A 19,829-nucleotide genomic window follows, 5' to 3' on the forward strand; every position below is an offset into this window, starting at 1 on the left:
GCGCTCCTCAATCTATGCCATAGTCTGACTCCTGCCTGTCTGCTGATTCCTTGCTCATGCCCATCACCTGCACGTGGTGTGCCCGTGGCGTGGGGGTGGCGGGGGGGGGGGGGGGGGGGTGCTGTTGGAGGTCGTCCCACATTGTGGAAGAAAGTGACAGAGGATCACACTGGTTGTGGTCAAGGGTTTTTAATGTTTCACAGGTGCCCCTCTCTCCCGATGGTGCCACCCACTCTCCTCCATACCCCCGATCCCCCCCGATCCCCCTACCTACCCCCCCAATCCTCTCTCCCCCTCCCCCGGTGGCCTCAATGATCCTCAACGTGCTTAGCCTTCCTTGCTCTACGGCTATGTCTAAGTGTCCCCAGGATGCACATCAGAGCTTAAGGCAGCCAGCTGCTTACCACATCCTGTGGCCTTCGATTAACCTGGCAGGTGGGTTCTCCTCCCGCTCGGTGCCCCTAGAGCCCTGGGGTTCACCTTGTAATGGAGGGGCAGCTGGTTTGAGGCTCGGCTGTCCCTGCGTCATCTGGCTCTGCCGGTCCTGGCGGCTCCCCGATGTCTGCACCATCGTGTCGACATACTCAGTGATGCTCCTCAGTGATTGGCCCATGCCCTGCAGCACCTTGGCAATGCCCACCTGTGACTGGGACAAACTCCGCAGAGCCTCGTTCATTCCCATTTGAGAGTGGGACATGTCCCATAGCACCTCATCAAGGTCAGCCTGGTACTGGGTCACGCCCCCCAGCGAGCCGGACATTCCGCCGAGGTCCTCAGCCATGGCCGTCACTGACTGCGCCACGTCTTGGACACCTCCATCAATGCTGCTGATGTCATGCACCAGGCTCTCCACTGCGGTCACCACCCTAGCAGTGTTGGCCTCGGTACCATGCATTGCTGGTGACATCTCCTGCGCCCATTAGCCTCTGGGACTCTTCAAATTGGCTCTGGACCTGTTGGAGTGTCGCTGACACCTCCCTCTGAATGTCCCAGCCACTCCCTAATGTCTTTATTACTCCGGGATAGCATGTTCCATTGGCTCAGTATCAGGCTGGAACTCAGGTGGGACCTGGAATCCAGCAGACCTCATGTGTGGTGCTCACTAGGTTGTGCCCGAGAGATCTGACCACCAATGTTGCACAACAAGGTGTGTGTATCTGCGCTGGTGGAGGGTGGGGAGGCAGCTGTGGCATGTCGATTGTGGCATTCTCAGAGCTCTCTACCGAGGTGATCTCATGGGTGGCAGGGGAGGGGGCCACCCCGGATGGACCTGCACCGCCGGTTGGAGGACATGTGGCAGAATGGACAGTGGGCAGTGGGAGGGAGACACAGAGAGGGCATCGTTAGCCACACACGTGGTTAACAGTGGTAGGGGGCAGGAAGGGGTGTGGTGAACGGAGGGTTGAGGGCCACATGGAGGGTTGGGGGATGCTTGTGTGGAAGTGGAAAGGTCTCAGCGGATGTGTGGGGGGGGCGCACGTTGGTGTCAACTCACCCGTGCTGTCTGGTGTAGGTTGTTGATCTTCTTGTTGCACTGGAGGCCAATCCTCTTTGCCACACTTCCCGAGCTGACGGCCACTGCCACTTCGTCCCAGGCGTCCCAGGCTGCTCTGCGGCTCACCCTCCGGGACCCTCGGGGAACAAGACATCCTTCCTGGCCTCATTGCATCTAGGAGCCTCCCCAGATCTGCATCCCCGAATCGTGTGGCCGGTTGTCCCGGCGCCATGGTGCCGCACGGTAGCATTGTGGATAGCACAATTGCTTCACAGCTCCAGGGTCCCAGGTTTGATTCCAGCTTGGATCACTGTCTGTGCGGAGTCTGCACATCCTCCCCGTGTTTGCGTGGGTTTCCTCCGGGTGCTCCGGTTTCGTCCCACAGTCCAAAGATGTGCAGGTTAGGTGGATTGGCCATGATAAATTGCCCTTAGTGTCCAAAATTGCCCTTAGTGTTTGTTGGGTGGGGTTACTGGGTTATGGGGATAGGGGGGAGGTGTTGACCTTGGGTAGGGTGCTCTTTCCAAGAGCCGGTGCAGACTCGATGGGCCGAATGGCCTCCTTCTGCTCTGTAAATTCTATGAAATTATCTATGGCTGCGAGCTGAGTAGGATTGGCTGTGCAAGTCCAAGTGCTGTTTAAGTGCTGCTCAACCTTATTTGGGGGGGGAGGGTTTGGGGGGGGGGTAATGATAAAACATGGTGATTCCTAGCAGGCACTGCCAAAACCTGTCTTTTGGAGGTTTATAGAAAATAATACCGACAGTGCAGAATGAGGCACTGGATGAGCACTGCACCAATGTCCACCCCGCCCTATTCCCGTAACCCCATAACCTAGGCTGCACATGCCTGGACACTAAGGGGCAATTTAGCATGGCCAATCCACCTAACCTGCACATCTTTGGACTGTGGGAGGAAACCAGAGCACGCGGAGGAAACCCACACAGACACGGGGAGAAAATACAAACTCCATACAGAGAGTGACCCAAGGCCGGAATTGAACCTGAGAACCTGCCTCTGTGAGGCAGCAGTGCTAACCGCTGATTAATTATATGACCACTCATTAATTCTATCACCACTGTCTTAACATTTGTGAAAGAGAAACAAAAACAAGTGTTAAAATGTGAACCAATCTATCATAGAATATACAGTGCAGAAGGAGGCCATTCGGCCCATCGAGTCTGCACCAGCTCTTGGAAAGAGCACCCTACCCAAGGTCAACACCTTCACCCTATCCCCATAACCCAGTAACCCCACCCAACACCAAGGGCAATTTTGGACACTAAGGGCAATTTATCATGGCCAATCCACCTAACCTGCACATCTTTGGACTGCGGGAGGAAACCGGAGCACCCGGAGAAAACCCATGCAGACACGGGGAGGATGTGCAGACTCCGCACAGACAGTGATCCAAGCCGGAATCGAACCTGGGACCCTGGAGCTGTGAAGCAATTGTGCTATCCACAGTGCTATCATGCTGCCTATGAGACAGAGGGAAAAAAGTCAATTTTATTTCATTGTTATTCAGTCTCTTGGAAGCCCTCAGAGTTTTCTGTGTGAAAAGACCAGAACATTCCCGTGTGAAATATTTGACTTTTTTTCATATCGAGAGCATATTGGTGGGGGATATTTATCACCTTCACACATTTCTCATGCTGCTATGTGATCGTGCAGGTTATCCCAACATTGTCAAGGTACTGCAACACTGATACATGGATGATAACTCACTTTCCAGAAATGAGTTTTATAAATACAAGTATGGATTATACCAGTTGAGCAACATCCAGAAAAGGAATATGTGGAGTAATAACTCAAACTGATGAGTGAAAAACCACACTGAAGTCACTGCAGCCTCTCCTGTGACCAACAATAAGACACATTAAATATAAACTTGTACTTCATACAAATGGAGAGTTTATTTAAATAGCAAATGATGTATACATATGCATTAAAGCATTGTGCAAAGCCACTGAATCAATTCATTAAAACATGGTTCAAGTCATTTGTTAGTTGTTCTGAGGTAAAAATTTGGGAAACATGATGTATGACAGCACATCAAAAAAGCAGTGTTTATTTTTACGTCTAGTATGGAAGATACACCAAATGCATGATAAAGATATGTTTCAAAAATACCAAAAGGCAAAATATAATCACAATTTAAGCTTGCTCCAAAATAAATAAATAAGTTGAAACTTTATTTTTGCTTCAGTCTTGGCAATGCTTTCAGCCCAGGTCTTCAGCTAAACATGATCACTTTGTGATATGACAGTACCCACCTTGGGCTAAATTTTTGATACAAAATTTTATAAAAGCAGTTTTTATGTAGAAGTTCAGCTTCATGGTGATTCGCGGGTCAATGAAATTTCTGAAGGATGTTGTAAAAGTTCACTTTTTCCGACCGTTGGAATGGTCTCTTGCAATGGCCACATTTCCAAAAGGATGAATGATGGTGCATAGCTTTTCTGGCATCGTTTATTTACGAATCCTCTATTTTTATAGTTGTACCAATATTGTAGTATCATTTCCTTAAAAGGTCGGGTTGTCAGAGTGTAGAGGATTGGGTTTAATGCACTGTTGATAGGCAATATGAATATGACCACCCATGAACTAATGGCGCCTGATGGGAAAATGTAAACAAAAACGAGAATCCAAATTCAAAACGCATAAAATTACATTCAATTCAATTAGGCCAGGCCCACTAAATGCAATCTTTGTGGGCCTGATAGCGTAAATCCATGTCTTCATCTCCATTTGGCATAATTACCTGGAACCCCTTACTTCCATCACATGTACAGCAAATTATTAGCAATTTCAAAAATAAGTATAAGTGGCTTTATTCTTGTTACGGTTCCAAGTGTGCCTTAAAACAACATAAAGTAATATTTTGAATATTGTTGAAAAGAGAGACATTATCATAATTTTTTGTCTTAACGCATCAGGACAATACAGGAATGCCAAATCTCAAACAACCGCAACAATTTATACTACAGGAGGAAAGGGTGCTGATTGGCCGGCAAGTCAACTCTGGTTGGGGCGAATCAAGGCGAACCTACAAGGAATTAGGTTTCCCAAGCTCCTAGATAATTAAAAAAAATAGTATGCTTAAATTTCTTATTAAAGTTGCCTTTTCAATGCTGCAGTGGGTGCAAAGCACCAAATTGATAATCAGCTTGTTCCATTTCTTTGCAGGAGATCATTGGAAACTAATTCATTTACACTGAAAGGGGCCAGTTTAGCACAGTGGGCTAAACAGCTGGCTTGTAATGCAGAACAAGACCAGCAAAGTGGGTTCAGTTCCCGTACCAGCCTCTTTGAACAGGTGCCGGAATGTGGCGACTAAGTGCTTTTCACAGTAACTTCATTGAAGCCTAGTTGTGACAATAAGCAATTATTAAATTAAATTATTAAAGCAAGCATGTAGAAAATCTGATTCTAATATCTTGTAGCAAATAAGCCATTTAAATGCACCTTATTCCCTTCCTATGGCACAATTAGGTGGTACTTTCACAAACCCTTGAAGGTGTGAGGATGCTGGTGAGCTTGCCTAATTGAACTGATGCAGTCTTTGTGGTCCAGGTACACCCACAGTGCTGTTTGCAAGGGAGTTTCAATATTTTGACCCAACAATCAAGAAGGAATGGTGATATAGTTCCAAGTCAGGTTGGTGTGTGATTTGGAGGAGCTTTTGCAGGCCATGGTGTTCCCATGCACCTGCTGCCCTTGTTCTAGGTGAATGGGTTTTTGTGTTTGAAAGGGTTGTCGAAGGAGCCTTAGTGAAATGCTGCAGTACATCTTGTGGGTGGTACACACTGCTAGTGCTGTGTGCTGGTGGAGGGAGTGAATGTTTGAGGTGGTGGATTAGGGTGCTGATTAAGTGGGCTGCTTTGTTGTGAATGGGGTTGAAACTGTTGAGCGTTGTTGGAGGTGCATCCATCCAGGCAAGATGAGAGTAGAGTGTCAGGAGGTGAGTTACATGCCACAGGATTTTCAGTCTCTACCTGTCTTTGTAGCCACAGCATTTAAATGCCTGTTTCGGTTGGGTTTCTGGTCAACAGAACCCCCGGGATGTTGATGGTGGGGAACCCGGCTATGATAATGCCATTGGATGTCAAGAGGAGAGGTGTAGGTTCTCTTTTGTTGCAGATGGCCACACTAGTGTGGCAAGAATGTGACTTGCTGCTTATCAGCTCAAATCTGAATGTTATTCAGGTCTTGCTGCATGGGGGCATGGGCTATTTCAGTGTCTGAGGTGTTGCGAACAATACTGAACGCTGTGCAATCATCAGTGTACCTTCCCACTTGCTGGTCTTATGTTGGAAGGAAGGTCCTTGATGAAGCAGCTTAGATGTTTGCACTTAGGACACTACGCTGAGGTGATGTCTTGGGACTGAGCTGATTGGCCTCCAAAACCCACAACCATCTTCCTTTGTATGAGGTATAGCTTCAACCAGTGGAAACTTTCCCCCAATTCCCATTGATGTCAAGTCAAATGTTGCCCATTCCCTCACTATTGAGTCCATCCCTCTCCTGGGAAAATGTCTATGGTTGATCATTCACAACCACCACCTGCATCATCAATGACAGGCTATTTCCACCTTGCATGATAACGCTCCACTTCCACCTTGTGCATCAGTTTATCTACTGTTGGATCCCTCATACATACTTTTCTTACCTCTAGACTTGATTATTCCAATGTACCCCTGGTTGATCTTCCATAAATTCAAAACTCTACTGCCTATGTCTGAACTCACACTAAGTCCTGCTTAATCATGTCCCCTGTGTTTGCTGATTTAAGTTGGCTCCCCGTCAAGCATTGTCTTAATTTTAAAATCCCCTCACGGTCTTGACAATTCTACCTTGGGGTGGAGGGCTTGGGTGGTCAGCGACGAGACCTTGCCATTGGGTCGCCTGCTCAAAATGGTGGCACAATAGTGGGATTCCCTCGGGAAATCCCTCCTGACCTGTGCTCCCAGTGGGAGCGCAAATTGTAATGTTCTTTGATTGGTCTGATGTTGAATTTTGATATTATAATGTGAACAAAGAACATTAGACTTTGTTTTATAAACAAAATTATTTATTACTAACACTACACTCATGAATTATGAAAATGTCTAAGATTAATACAGTTGGAAATAATGGTTTAACACTAATTTACACTAAGATATTACAGAGCTACTCTAATATGCAACTGCTACAAACTCCTTATTAACACCTTTTCCTGGAATATGGTGTGCCCGGGTCACGTGCTTGCATACTCGCACCACCTGCTGGTCAGATGCTGGAACTACAACAGTTATACATATATTATTATTTACATACAGATGATAATACAGATGACAATCTACTTATCATCACATCCCACATTCTTTCGAAATGTTTTTTAAAATTTTTACTTACATTTGTAGCTTCAAAGTATTTACATTTTTACTAACAGTGATGATATAACTCTGTATACATTCAAATAATTGGGCTGGCAATGTTTATAAATTAAGTCTATCAGGTTGTCTTCGAACCCTGGTGGACCGTCGAAGTGCTTGAGGTGAAGACGAGGTAGTCTGGTTACTTTCCGGTAAGCTAACTTGCTCATTGGTTGGCTCAATGTTCGGCGTTTCAACAACCATGTGCATCGTCTCAGATGTGCGAGGAGGAGCAACCCCATCATCCAGTCTTGATTGAAGAGTAAATGGGTGATTCGCCTTGTGCTTTAGCAACGCTCTGCGATTGTGCCTCAATATTGAGCCTTGATCCATGAGAACGACAAAGGAGTTGGGACCTACCTGTCTTATGACTTTGGCATTCATGGACCATCCTTGAGGTGTCTCAACCCTGACGTATCACCTGGTCCAAACCGTCCAACATTCTGCTGGAGCGGTTGTAGTAGAGTGTTTGTTTCTGCTTTTGAGCAGCCATTTTTTGCATTATGGGCTTCTTACGGATTTTTTCAGGAATGCTGGGAAGTGTTGTCTGCAGCTTCCTACCCATTAGCAGTTGAGCTGGAGCTAATCCACTGCTCAGTGGTGTGGTACAGTACACCAACAGGGCTAGATATAGGTCACTGTGTGAAGCATTGGCCTCCTTGAGCAGAGTCTTAGTGATGTGGACCCCTTTTTCTGCTTGTCCATTTGATTGAGGGTAGTGCGGACTGGAAGTGACATGCTTGAAATCATTTCCCCAGTGAAATCCTGCCACTCCCAACTGTCAAAGCATGGGACCGTTGTCGCTCGTAACAATGTGCAGTATGCCATGACACTCAAAAATTTATTTTGCACATCAGATCACACTGGCACTGCTGGAATTCGGTAGTTTCATTACCTCCAGGTAGTTTGAGTAGTAATCAATTAGCAGTATGTATTCAGTGCCATCCAGGTAAGAAAGATCAACCCCGACCTTCATCCATGGTTGGTTTATTAACTAACTCGCTTTCAGTCTTGGGTTGCTTGCGTAGATGGTTCTGATATCTTTGCCATGCTCACAGTGTTCCACTGATCGTTGAATCTCCTGATTGATCCCTGGCCAATAAACCGACTCTCTGGCCCGCCTCTTGCAGTTCTCAATCCCCAAGTGCCCTTTGTGAATCTGCACGAGGATCATGTACCGTAACGATCGTGGAATAACTATTCACTTTTTTCTGAGCACAAAGCCACTGATGTAGCTCAGTTCGTGCCTGACGTTCCAGAACTTAGAGCATAAGTCTGAAGGCCATCCCAGTCTCATGCTGCACTACCTTCTGCAAGGTTTCATCTTTCTCTGTCTCAGCCTTTATCAATTTGGCCTTGTTGTCTGATACAGGTAGAGTTTCCATCACTAGATCGACCTGTCATATTTCAGAGATGTCTGTCCGCTTCTTATTGTCGGTTAGGGCATCCATAACCACTATGTATTTGCCCTGCAAAAACACTAGATTGAAGTTGTATCTCTGTAGCTTCATGATTAGCCTCTGGATCTCACTTAGGTTCTTTCAAATAATGGACACTAGTGGCCTATGATCGGTCTCTACAGTGAATGTTGGCAGACTGTAAACGTAATTGTAGAATTTTTCAATTCCCACCACTAGTCTGAGACGTTCTTTCACAATTTGGGCATACCGCTTGTCGGTTTCTGTCATTGCCCTGGGTACGTATGCTACTGCTTGCCATGTCGTGTCAGCATTTTCTTGCAGCAGAACTGCTCCTAGCCCATTCTGGCTGGCATCGGTCGATATCTTTGTGTTCTTTGCTGGGTCAAAGAATGCTAAAACCGGCGTGGTGGTCAAAGCATTTTTTGGTTAGACCACTGTCAGTCCATTCAAAAGGTACAGCCTTCCGTCTTAAATTCCTGAAGTGCACTGATTTGAAGGCTAAGTTGGGGATGAATTTTCCCACAAAATTCACCATTCAAGCATACATAGTATTGTTTTTTTGTCATATGGTCGAGGAATGCTGATAATGGCTTTTAGCTTCTCAGGATCCGGCTGTACTCCTTGTGATGATAATTTGTCTGCTCAAAAGGTGATCGCTTTGACCCCGAACTGGCACTTGTCTTTTTTGAGCTTGAGCCCGTACTGCTCAATCCTGTGCATGACTTGTCGTAGTCTTTTGTCGTGCTCTGCCATGTTTGATGCCCAGGTGACTATGTCATAGATATGAATGCGAACTCCAGGAAGGTTCCATCGCTCAGTGGAAAATCTCTGATGCAGAAATGATGCCAAACAGCATTCTTAAAAAGCAGTACTGCCCTGGTGGTGCATTAAAGGTGAACAAACGGGTGCTGTCCTTGTCCAATCTCAGCAAACGGGTGTTGTCCTTGTCCAATCTCAGCAAACGGGTGTTGTCCTTGTCCAATCTCAGCAAACGGGTGCTGTCCTTGTCCAATCTCAGCAAACGGGTGTTGTCCTTGTCCAATCTCAGCAAACGGGTGCTGTCCTTGTCCAATCTCAGCAAACGGGTGCTGTCCTTGTCCAATCTCAGCAAACGGGTGTAGTCCTTGTCCAATCTCAGCAAACGGGTGTTGTCCTCGTCCAATCTCAGCAAACGGGTGTAGTCCTTGTCCAATCTCAGCAAACGGGTGTAGTCCTTGTCCAATCTCAGCAAACGGGTGCTGTCCTTGTCCAATCTCAGCAAACGGGTGTTGTCCTTGTCCAATCTCAGCAAGCGGGTGCTGTCCTTGTCCAATCTCAGCAAACGGGTGTTGTCCTCGTCCAATCTCAGCAAACGGGTGTAGTCCTTGTCCAATCTCAGCAAACGGGTGTTGTCCTCGTCCAATCTCAGCAAACGGGTGTTGTCCTCGTCCAATCTCAGCAAACGGGTGCTGTCCTTGTCCAATCTCAGCAAACGGGTGCTGTCCTTGTCCAATCTCAGCAAACGGGTGTTGTCCTCGTCCAATCTCAGCAAACGGGTGCTGTCCTTGTCCAATCTCAGCAAACAGGTGTAGTCCTTGTCCAATCTCAGCAAACGGGTGTTGTCCTCGTCCAATCTCAGCAAACGGGTGTAGTCCTTGTCCAATCTCAGCAAACGGGTGCTGTCCTTGTCCAATCTCAGCAAACGGGTGTTGTCCTTGTCCAATCTCAGCAAACGGGTGTTGTCCTTGTCCAATCTCAGCAAACGGGTGTTGTCCTTGTCCAATCTCAGCAAACGGGTGTAGTCCTTGTCCAATCTCAGCAAACGGGTGCTGTCCTCGTCCAATCTCAGCAAACGGGTGTTGTCCTTGTCCAATCTCAGCAAACGGGTGCTGGCCTTGTCCAATCTCAGCAAACGGGTGTTGTCCTTGTCCAATCCCAGCAAACGGGTGTTGTCCTTGTCCAATCTCAGCAAACGGGTGCTGTCCTTGTCCAATCTCAGCAAACGGGTGTTGTCCTTGTCCAATCTCAGCAAACGGGTGCTGGCCTTGTCCAATCTCAGCAAACGGGTGTTGTCCTTGTCCAATCCCAGCAAACGGGTGTTGTCCTTGTCCAATCTCAGCAAACGGGTGCTGGCCTTGTCCAATCTCAACAAACGGGTGTTGTCCTTGTCCAATCTCAGCAAACGGGTGTTGTCCTTGTCCAATCTCAGCAAACGGGTGTTGTCCTTGTCCAATCTCAGCAAACGGGTGTTGTCCTCGTCCAATCTCAGCTGCCAGAATCCCCTGGAAGCATCAAGTTTGCTAAAAACTGTAGCATTTTTCATTTCACAGGTAATCTCTCTTTTGGGGATCTGGTAGTGTACCCATTTTATGTTTTCGTTCAGATCCTTGGGATCTATGCAAGTGCACAACTCTCCGTTCTGCTTCTTCACTCACACTATTGAGCTAATCCAATCGGTTGGCTCTTCCACTTTCTCTATGAGGCCTAACCTCTGCAACTTATCAAGCTCAGTCTTGAGGCGTTCTCTAAGAGCGCAGGCACTCTTCTGGGCGGGTGAATTGCTGGATATGCATTATTCTTGAGCTGGATTTTGTATTGGAATGGCAACATTCCACTTCCCTGGAATACTTGGGGAAATCCCTGTATTATTTGCTCAATGGCGACACAGTGTGGTTGTTGTACCACACTGTAGATACGCTTCACCAGTTGTAATTGCTCGCAGGCATCTGTGCCCAATAACAATATTTTAGATGATTGAACTATTATGAACTTGATGAAATATTTCTTCCTCTTAACTTCCACCTGTAGGTTACAAGCACCTAGAGTCGTAATATTTTTCCCATTATAGTCGCTCAGGATGCAATCTGTGTATTGCATATTCGGTTTTATTTTCAACTTCAGCAAATCGGCTTTGTTAATCAATTTTGCGCGAGCTCCGGTGTCTAACTTTACTTTTACAATGTCTTGTTTATTTTGAGCGATGTAGTCCACTCATCTGCTGTTTTCACCATCTGAATGTTTAGTGCTCCTTGTCGTCCAGCAGTTTCATTAATTATGTTCACATAGACAGAACCTTCAAGGCCAATTGGTTCATCATTAATTTCATGTTGCCTGTTCAAGGCTGCACTTTGTACAATTGATGAATCGCTAGTTTTGGAAGCCTTGGCTATTACATTCACACACTTTGATTACTGTCTTCTTTCATTGAACAGGCATTGCGGCGCAAAGTGATTTTTTTCTGGCATATCTGGCACGTGTTTTGCCGAATGTAGGGCATTTTCTCGGACCATGCGTCTGCTGCTCCTCCGGCATAAAATGGTGTACTCCGAAATTTGTTTTAAATGGCTGCCGCTTGGATCACGTTTCTGATTCTGCTGCGACACAGCAAAGATGGTGTCGGTCGCACCCTCTTTTTTTCTGCCACTTTCTCGGGGCTGGATCTGTGCTATCTCATTTGCCTTGCAAATTTTAATGGCATCTGCTAATTTTAAATTGCTTTCCCTCAGCAATTGCTCGCGTATTTCCTCACATTGTAAACCGTGTACGGTTTGGTCTTTTCTGACTGACTCATGGAGATCTGTAAAATTGCAGGATTGCGCTTTGCTTCGAAGATCCGTGACAAAACAGTCAAATGTTTTTGCCCAATTTTTGCCGTCTCACACTGAACATGTAACGCTCGAATGTTTCGTTATTTTGAGGATAGCAAAAGTTATCGAACTGCTCGATTGTTTTTAAGTAGCTCTTCTTGTCTTCCTCTGAAGTGAATTGAAAGGCATTGTACAAATCAATTGCTTGTGGACTGGCTACTGTTATTAGGAGCACTCTTTTTCTCTCATCTGAAGCTTCTTGGAGACCAAGAGCCTGTACGTAACAAGTGAACTGTTGCTTGAAAGCACGCCAGTTCACATTGACATTACCAGTCGTGAAACGTTGGCTGGGAGTCTTCAATGCTTCCAATTCACTTCAACGATCTTGGTAGTATTTTGTTTTTGTTTTACAGCCAATTTTCACTGAGTCTCCGATTGTTCATTGTTCTCTTGTGTCTACTTGATGTACCTAACTTTTCCTAACCTCTCTTTCGACATCCACTCCTAGGTACCATGTAATGTTCCTTGATTGGGCTTATGTTGAATCTTGATATTATAAGGTGAACAAAGAACATTAGACTTTGTTTTATAAACAAAGTTATTTGTTACTAACACTACACTAACGCATTACTAAAATGTCTAAGATTAATACAGTCGGAAATAATGGTTTAACACTAATTTACACTAAGATACTACAAAGGGGCAGCAGGGTGGCACAGTGGTTAGCACTGCTGCCTCACAGCACCGTCCCAGGTTCGATCCCGGCCCCGGATCACTGTCATTGTAGAGTTTGCACATTCTCTCCGTGTTTGCGTGGGTTTCGCCCCCACAACCCAAAGATGTGCAGGGAAGGTGGACTGGCCACACTAAATTGCCCCTTAATTGGAAAAAATGAATTGGGTACTCTAAATTTATATTAAAAAAAAGATACTACAAAGCTACTCTAATATGCAACTGCTACAAACTCCTTGCTAACACCTTCTCCTGGAACACATGGTGTGTCCGGGTCACACGCCTGCATACTCCCACCACCTGCTGGTCGGATGCTGGAACTACAGCAGTTATACATATATTATTATTTACATGCAGATGATAATACAGATGACAATCTATTTATCATCACACAAATCAGTAGCAATTCAACTCTAGCAGAAGAACATAGTCTCTCAAATTGAGAATCCTGGCCCTTATTATTAAAACCTTAATGCTATTCAAACATTATTGCTATTAGAGTATTTGCATTGACAACATTTCACTGGTTGCTACTTATTTCCCCTTTTCAGCACCTTGAAGTTATAGATTCAGGTGATCTGGAGGCCTTTTCACCCTTTCACACGTTGTGTGGCAGGCTCTGTTGGTTCCTGTTCTTATTGTGGGCTTGGAGCTTGGACTGACTATCATTCTCTTCTTTTGTTGCTTAATATTGATCCATGACCAGTTGGTTTGGCTGTTGTATTGTTCCATGTTTGCTGTTACTCTCAATTGTTTCTTGTGAGGTGGATGAAGAAGGAAGAAACAACGAGACATCTAGATAGAAATTGTTCCATTGGGCAGATGCAGCATGGGTTCATGAAAGGCAGGTCATGTTTGATGAATTTAATGGAATTTTATGAGGACATAACGAGCGTGGTGGACAATGGGGAACCAGTGGATGTGATGTATCTGGATTTGCAGAAGGCATTCGACAAGTTGCCACACAAAAGGCTGTTGCATAAGGTAAAAGTGCACGGCATTACGGATAATGTATTAGCATGGATAGAGGATTGGTTAAGTGACAGAAAGCAAAGAGTTGGGATAAATGGGTGTTTTTCTCGTTGCGATCAGTGGCTAGTGGTGTGCCTCAGGGATCAGTGTTGGGTCTACAATTGTTCACCATTTACATAGATGATCTGGAGTTGGGGACCAAGTGTAATGTGTCAAAGTTCGCAGGTGACACTACGATGAGTGGTAGAGCGAAGTGTGCAGAGGACATTGAAAGTCTGCAGAGGGATATAGATAGTTTAAGTGAGTGGGCAAGAGTCTGGTAGATGGAGTTCATTGTTGATAAATGTGAGGTCATCCATTTTGGTAGGAATAACAGCAAAATGGACTATTATTTAAATGTTAAAAAATTATAAAACAAATTATAAAATTATGAAACAAACTTTGTCTAAATTTCTATCCCCACTTTGAGCCATTTGGTAAAGCTCCCTCAGAACAGAATGCCTGAAGTGCGACAGCAAGCTTAAGGTTCTGTTATTTTCAAGAAAATTTTAATCATTCCCTGATAGTTACTGGATCAAATGCAGTGATGAACCCGGCTGTATGTTGTCAGCTGTAGTTCATTTGCATCATGCTGTTGTGCAGGGGGACCTGGGTGTCCTTGTGCGTAAATTACAAATTGTTGGTTTGCAGGTGCAGCAGGTAATTAAGAAGGCAAATGGAATTGTGTTCTTCATGGCTAGAGGGATGGAGTTTAAAAACAGAGAGGTTATGTTGCAGCTGTATAGGGTGCTGGTGAGTCCACACCTGGAGTACGGAGTACAGTTTTGGTCTCCTTACTTGAGAAAGGATCTACTGGCACTGGAGGATGTGTACAGGAAATTCACAAGGTTTATTCTGGAGTTGAAAGGATTGGCTTATGAGGGAGACTAAGTAGTCTGGGACTATACTCATTCTAATTTAGAAGAATGAGGGGGATCTTATAGAAACATAGAAATTCATGAAGAGAATAGATAAGATAGAAGCAGGGAGGTTGTTTCCACTGGCGAGTGAAACTAGAACTAGGGGGCATAGCCTCAAAATAAGGGGGAGCAGATTTTGGACTGAGTTGAGGAGGAACTTCTTCATCCAAAGGGTCACGAATCTGTGGAATTCCCTGCCCAGTGAAGCAGTTGAGGCTACCTCGCTAAATGTTTTTAAGGCGAAGGTAGTTGATTTTTGAACAGTAAAGAAATAAAAGGTTACGGTGAGCAGGCAGGTAAGTGGAGCTCAGTCCACAAAAAGATCAGCCATGATCCTATTGAATGGTGGAGCAGGTTCGAGGGACCAGCTGACCTACTCCTGCGCCTATACTCTTATGTATTTGCCTCATTGGCACAACATATTCTTCTTCTTTCTCAGTGTTGAATATCTTGAGATCCTCTGAGATGTGGAGAGAAGAAGGTTTAGTGGTTTGTTCACTTCTGTGTTTTGTTGTTGATGATGAGAGACTGGTACCAGGTCACATCATTCCTTGGGGTAGTGGCATGTTGGCTGGAAGGTGCAGCTTGTGCACAGTAGGTGAAGAGTCGACCAACTGTACCATCCTCGTAGTTGTAGGTAGAGGCTCCTCAAACTGTTCATCATTCTCTGGTACCGCTTCCACTGGACGTGTGATGGTAGGTTTGTGGGCGGTAGGTTCTACTGACCATTGGAGACTTTCTGGAACCTACAACAATAATGGACAAACCTGCTCCACAAAGAGAGAAGAGTGAAACCTGAGTCTGAATACTCTTTAGTGTTTGAGTTCTCAGGACTGTACTGTTCTGACTGGCTAATGACAATGGTAGTCTTGACATCTTCTGCCATCTGGAGGAGATCCAGGCTGATTCAGGTATCCCTGCTCAGAAGAGAGAAAGGCTGGCTATGGATGATGTACATCAGCTCAAAGGTCTGTTTGCTGTCCCATGTTGTATTTTCTCTACTGATTGTTTTTTCCTTGGCAGAGTATAGTCCCATTGTTCTGTATTTCAAGCTCACATTTTGTAAGCGTGCTTCTGCCATTGTTTTAGAGCCACCTGACACTGTTTAGTGAGAGCTTCTACCTTTGCGCCATTCTATCTTCTTAATTTTCATCTCTTCGTATACCTCCTTGGGAATGTACTGTATTTTAAAGGTTCTTTCCAAGTGTGCAATTGTGGGCATGATGTTTTGGCCCTGCCAGCGGTGTGCATCATTGCTCATGGGGCTGGAAAATCCCAGTGAGTTTCCTTTAGCACTTCAGCCTCTTCTTTGTACCGAGAGGCTTCCTCCCAATAGAGTGAACATTCTTTAATCTTCGCTGACAACTGGTTCATCAGTTCTTTCAGAGTGACATTAAATTCATTTTGTAATGCTCCCAAGAGGCAACCTCGGACATGAGGATCCTTATCGCATGTGAAAGTCTTTCAACAGGCTTTCCTTTTCATTGTGAAGCTCAGGTATAGTACTTCATCTTGAGTTTTCTTGTAATTTACCAGAATCTTGTTGAGTTTGTTCTGCTGTTCTGCTATTCATCTGCCCACGGTATTCTTTATTCCATCATGTTGCCGAAGGGTAATCGACTTTTTTTGAATCTGTTCCTGAAGGACAATTAGCTGCTCTTTCATATATTTATTTTCTTGTCCAGCTCTTGTTTTTTTCTCACTCTGAGAATCAGTGTATAGCTTTGTCAGTACTGATAACTCGAATGTAGCATTTTTGAAGTAGCATTGAACATCTTTCCCAACTCCTCGTGTTTTTCCAGGGGTGCATATTGAGCGTCAAAGAGTCTTTCACGCAATGAGCTCTGTGAGTGCCTTCTTGTCTGCTGTCATGTCTGGCTGTACTTCAGATTGAGTTCTTCCAACTCACCTTTGAGATGAAAATTCTGTGATTGTACGTCTGCTTTTTCTTGATGTGTTTGCTTCAGGGCTTTTCCCTCATCATTCACTACCAGCTGCTGGTAGTCTTGGAAATATGTCCATGGCTGGGATTCTCCGACCCCGCGCCAGGTCAGAGAATCCCCGGCGGGACGCGATCGCCGGCTTACCTATTCTCCGGCGCCAATTCTTGGGTGCCCGCGGGATCGCCGCCTTACCAGTCGGGGGCTGTTGAAAGCCCTCCCCCCCCCGGCGATTCTCCGGGCCCCGACGGGCCGAGTGGCCGCCGAATTCGGCCGAGTCCCGCTGGTGTGGGTTACTCAGGTCCCGCCGTAGGTGTGTCTACGGGGGCCGTCCTCGAGGGAGGCAGGGGGGATCCAACCCCGTGAGGGCCCCCACGGTGGCCCTGCCCATGATCGGGGCCTACCGATCGGCAGGCGGGCTGGTTCCGTGGGGGCCTATGTTCCTCCGCGCCGGGCCCCTGTAGGGCTCCGCCATGTTGCCTGGGGGCCAGCGCGGAGACTGGAACCCATGCGCATGCGTGGAATCACGCCGGCCCATTCCGCGCATGCACAAAATCGCGCCGGCCGTTCCGCGCCAGCTGGAGCTGGGGGGACCACTCCGGGCGGACCTAGTCCCCTAGGAAGGGGAGTATTTCTCAATATTGGGGACCATTGATGCCGGAATGGTTGGCGCCACTTTTCACGCCAGCATCAGAACTTGGCCGCGGGATTGGAGAATCCCGGCCCATGTCTTTGAAAAGGAAATCACTTAGGGTCTGCTTTGGGCTACTGCTAAAGTTTTGTGCTTGTCTGGCAGCCTCGTGTGGTTTATTTGGGTGTTGTCTTTTGCCTTTTCATCATTTTGCTGGGGGGTTCTATGCCTTTTTTTAAGCTCTGCATACTCCTCCATTTGAAGATTTAAAAATGACTAAGGCTCTTAATGTCATAATATACACCACTATATCATGGTGCAGACACACACTGATGGACACACAGTGGGACCAATCAACATACACAACACCGCAGCCAATCACCAGTGAGAGCACACGCACTATAAAGACAGGGAGCATCAGAGTTCCCGCTCATTCGAGTAGCAGCTAGCTAGGAGCACAGAGCTCACAGCCTGCAACACAGACATTCACCATGTGCTGAGTGCATCAACTGGTTAGGACAAGGCAAAGGTCTTTAGTTAAAGCTCGTATCGTATTTACCCACAGTTCAAGTATGTTTAAATAGTTAACCTTTTAATAAAATAGTGTTGCACTACTTCAAGTGTTGGTGACCTGTATGTGATCCAGAACACCCAACACATCACCTAATATTTAATCAAAGCTGATTGAGAACTCATTCGTACACCGCATCAGGATTACATCATCAGAAAGTTGACCAATTGAGGATAAAAAGGTATTAATCAGGACTTCTTTTGATTCCTTACTTAGACCTGATGTTCTCCAATAGTTTAAAAATGTTGTTCTTCAGGACACCCAATTTACCGTTAGGTTTGTCCCGGCAATGAGTCTAAACTGATCTGGTGAGTTGCATTTTTGATACATGGCCATTTAATATATTTTCTGCAGTCAGAGATTTAAATATCGCTGGCCTTTTAGGAATGGCTGTGCAGAAACTGTTTTTCCTCTCCTTGCTTTTCTGCAGTTACAGCTTTAAACGTCATTACTCTTTTAGAAATGGTTGTGCAGTAATTGTTTTATCTTCAAAATGGTTCCCTCGCTGCGTTTTGTTTTCTCTATCTCCAGTCTCCCTGTGCTTGTCAATTTCAGTGGCCTCCCACTGTGATCGCAAGCCATTTTTAAAAAATGTATGAATTGTTTAACTTTGTAATAGAAAACTGTTAAACTAATAGTGATTGCCAGTAATATGCTCCTCTGAGCTTTGGAGATCAATTTCAAGAGGATTTTTGCACTACCTTCTTTTTTTATTTAAAACTCTTTTTTTATCATCACTCTACTTGTGGTGTGCACAACATGAAATATCTGGGGATCAGCGTGTGTTTTTGTACAGACACTTGTGTGTAATGGATGCCAGAGATGGAATCTCCAAGCCATTGTATATGGTGAATTTGGCAGTGGTTGAATCATCACCTGCCACTTCTGTATGCACATAGATTTCAGTGTGCAAAGGAGAAGGATGTTTGTACCTTCACCAATATTTAGTTTTGCATATCGGTTATGCTTTCCTACACGTGTGGGCATATAATCTGAATGGTGGCAAAGGTTTCTGTTGGTACCAGAGTGTGAATACATTCTTTGCTGATCAACATGCTGAATGTCTGATCACATTGTGTATTGATGATCTGGTCATCCTGATCATCTGACCGTATAACCTGACCTTGTCCCATTGGACAGACGCAGCATGGGTTCATAAAGGGCAGGTCGTGCCTAACTAATTTAGTGGAATTTTTTGAGAACATTAACAGTGCGGTAGATAACGGGGAGCCAATGGATGTGGTATATCTGGATTTCCAGAAAGCCTTTGACAAGGTGCCACACAAAAGGTTGTTGCATAAGATAAAGATGCATGGCATTAAGGGGAAAGTAGTAGCATGGATAGAGGATTGGTTAATTAATAGAAAGCAAAGAGTGGGGATTAATGGGTGTTTCTCTGGTTGGCAATCAGTAGCTAGTGGTGTCCCTCAGGGATCAGTGTTGGGCCCACAACTGTTCACAATTTACATAGATGATTTGGAGTTGGGGACCAAGGGCAATGTGTCCAGGTTTGCAGACGACACCAAGATAAGTGGTAAAGCAAAAAGTGCAGAGGATACTGGAAGTCTGCAGAGGGATTTAGATAGGCTAAGTGAATGGGCTAGGGTCTGGCAGATGGAATACAATGTTGACAAATGTGAGGTTATCCATTTTGGTCGGAATAACAGCAAAAGGGATTATTATTTAAATGATAAAATATTAAAACATGCTGCTGTGCAGAGAGACCTGGGTGTGCTAGTGCATGAGTCGCAGAAAGTTGGTTTTCAGGTGCAACAGGTGATTAAGAAGGCAAATGGAATTTTGTCCTTCATTGCTAGAGGGATGGAGTTTAAGACTAGGGAGGTTCTGCTGCAATTGTATAAGGTGTTAGTGAGGCCACACCTGGAGTATTGTGTTCAGTTTTGGTCTCCTTACTTGAGAAAGGACGTACTGGCACTGGAGGGTATGCAGAGGAGATTCACTAGGTTAATCCCAGAGCTGAAGGGGTTGGATTACGAGGAGAGGTTGAGTAGACTGGGACTGTACTCGTTGGAATTTAGAAGGATGAGGGGGGATCTTATAGAAACATATAAGATTATGAAGGGAATAGATAGGATAGATGCAGGCAGGTTGTTTCCACTGGCGGG

At 45.5% G+C, this 19,829-nt stretch overlaps 1 protein-coding gene across 1 annotated transcript in view; it reads right to left on the minus strand.

The window, feature by feature from the left end:
- Positions 1–3,437: 3,437 nt before the first annotated feature.
- rxfp1 (relaxin family peptide receptor 1) overlaps positions 3,438–19,829 on the minus strand; it is a 231,763-nt gene continuing 215,371 nt past the window's right edge. Inside the window, exon 18 of the mRNA XM_072495784.1 lies at positions 3,438–4,111. Within this exon, the coding sequence (XP_072351885.1) occupies positions 3,831–4,111 (281 nt within the window). The 3' untranslated portion in view covers positions 3,438–3,830. The remainder of the gene's footprint in view (positions 4,112–19,829) is intronic.

Source organism: Scyliorhinus torazame, chromosome 3, assembly GCF_047496885.1.
Source record: "Scyliorhinus torazame isolate Kashiwa2021f chromosome 3, sScyTor2.1, whole genome shotgun sequence".
Lineage (NCBI taxonomy): Eukaryota > Metazoa > Chordata > Chondrichthyes > Carcharhiniformes > Scyliorhinidae > Scyliorhinus > Scyliorhinus torazame.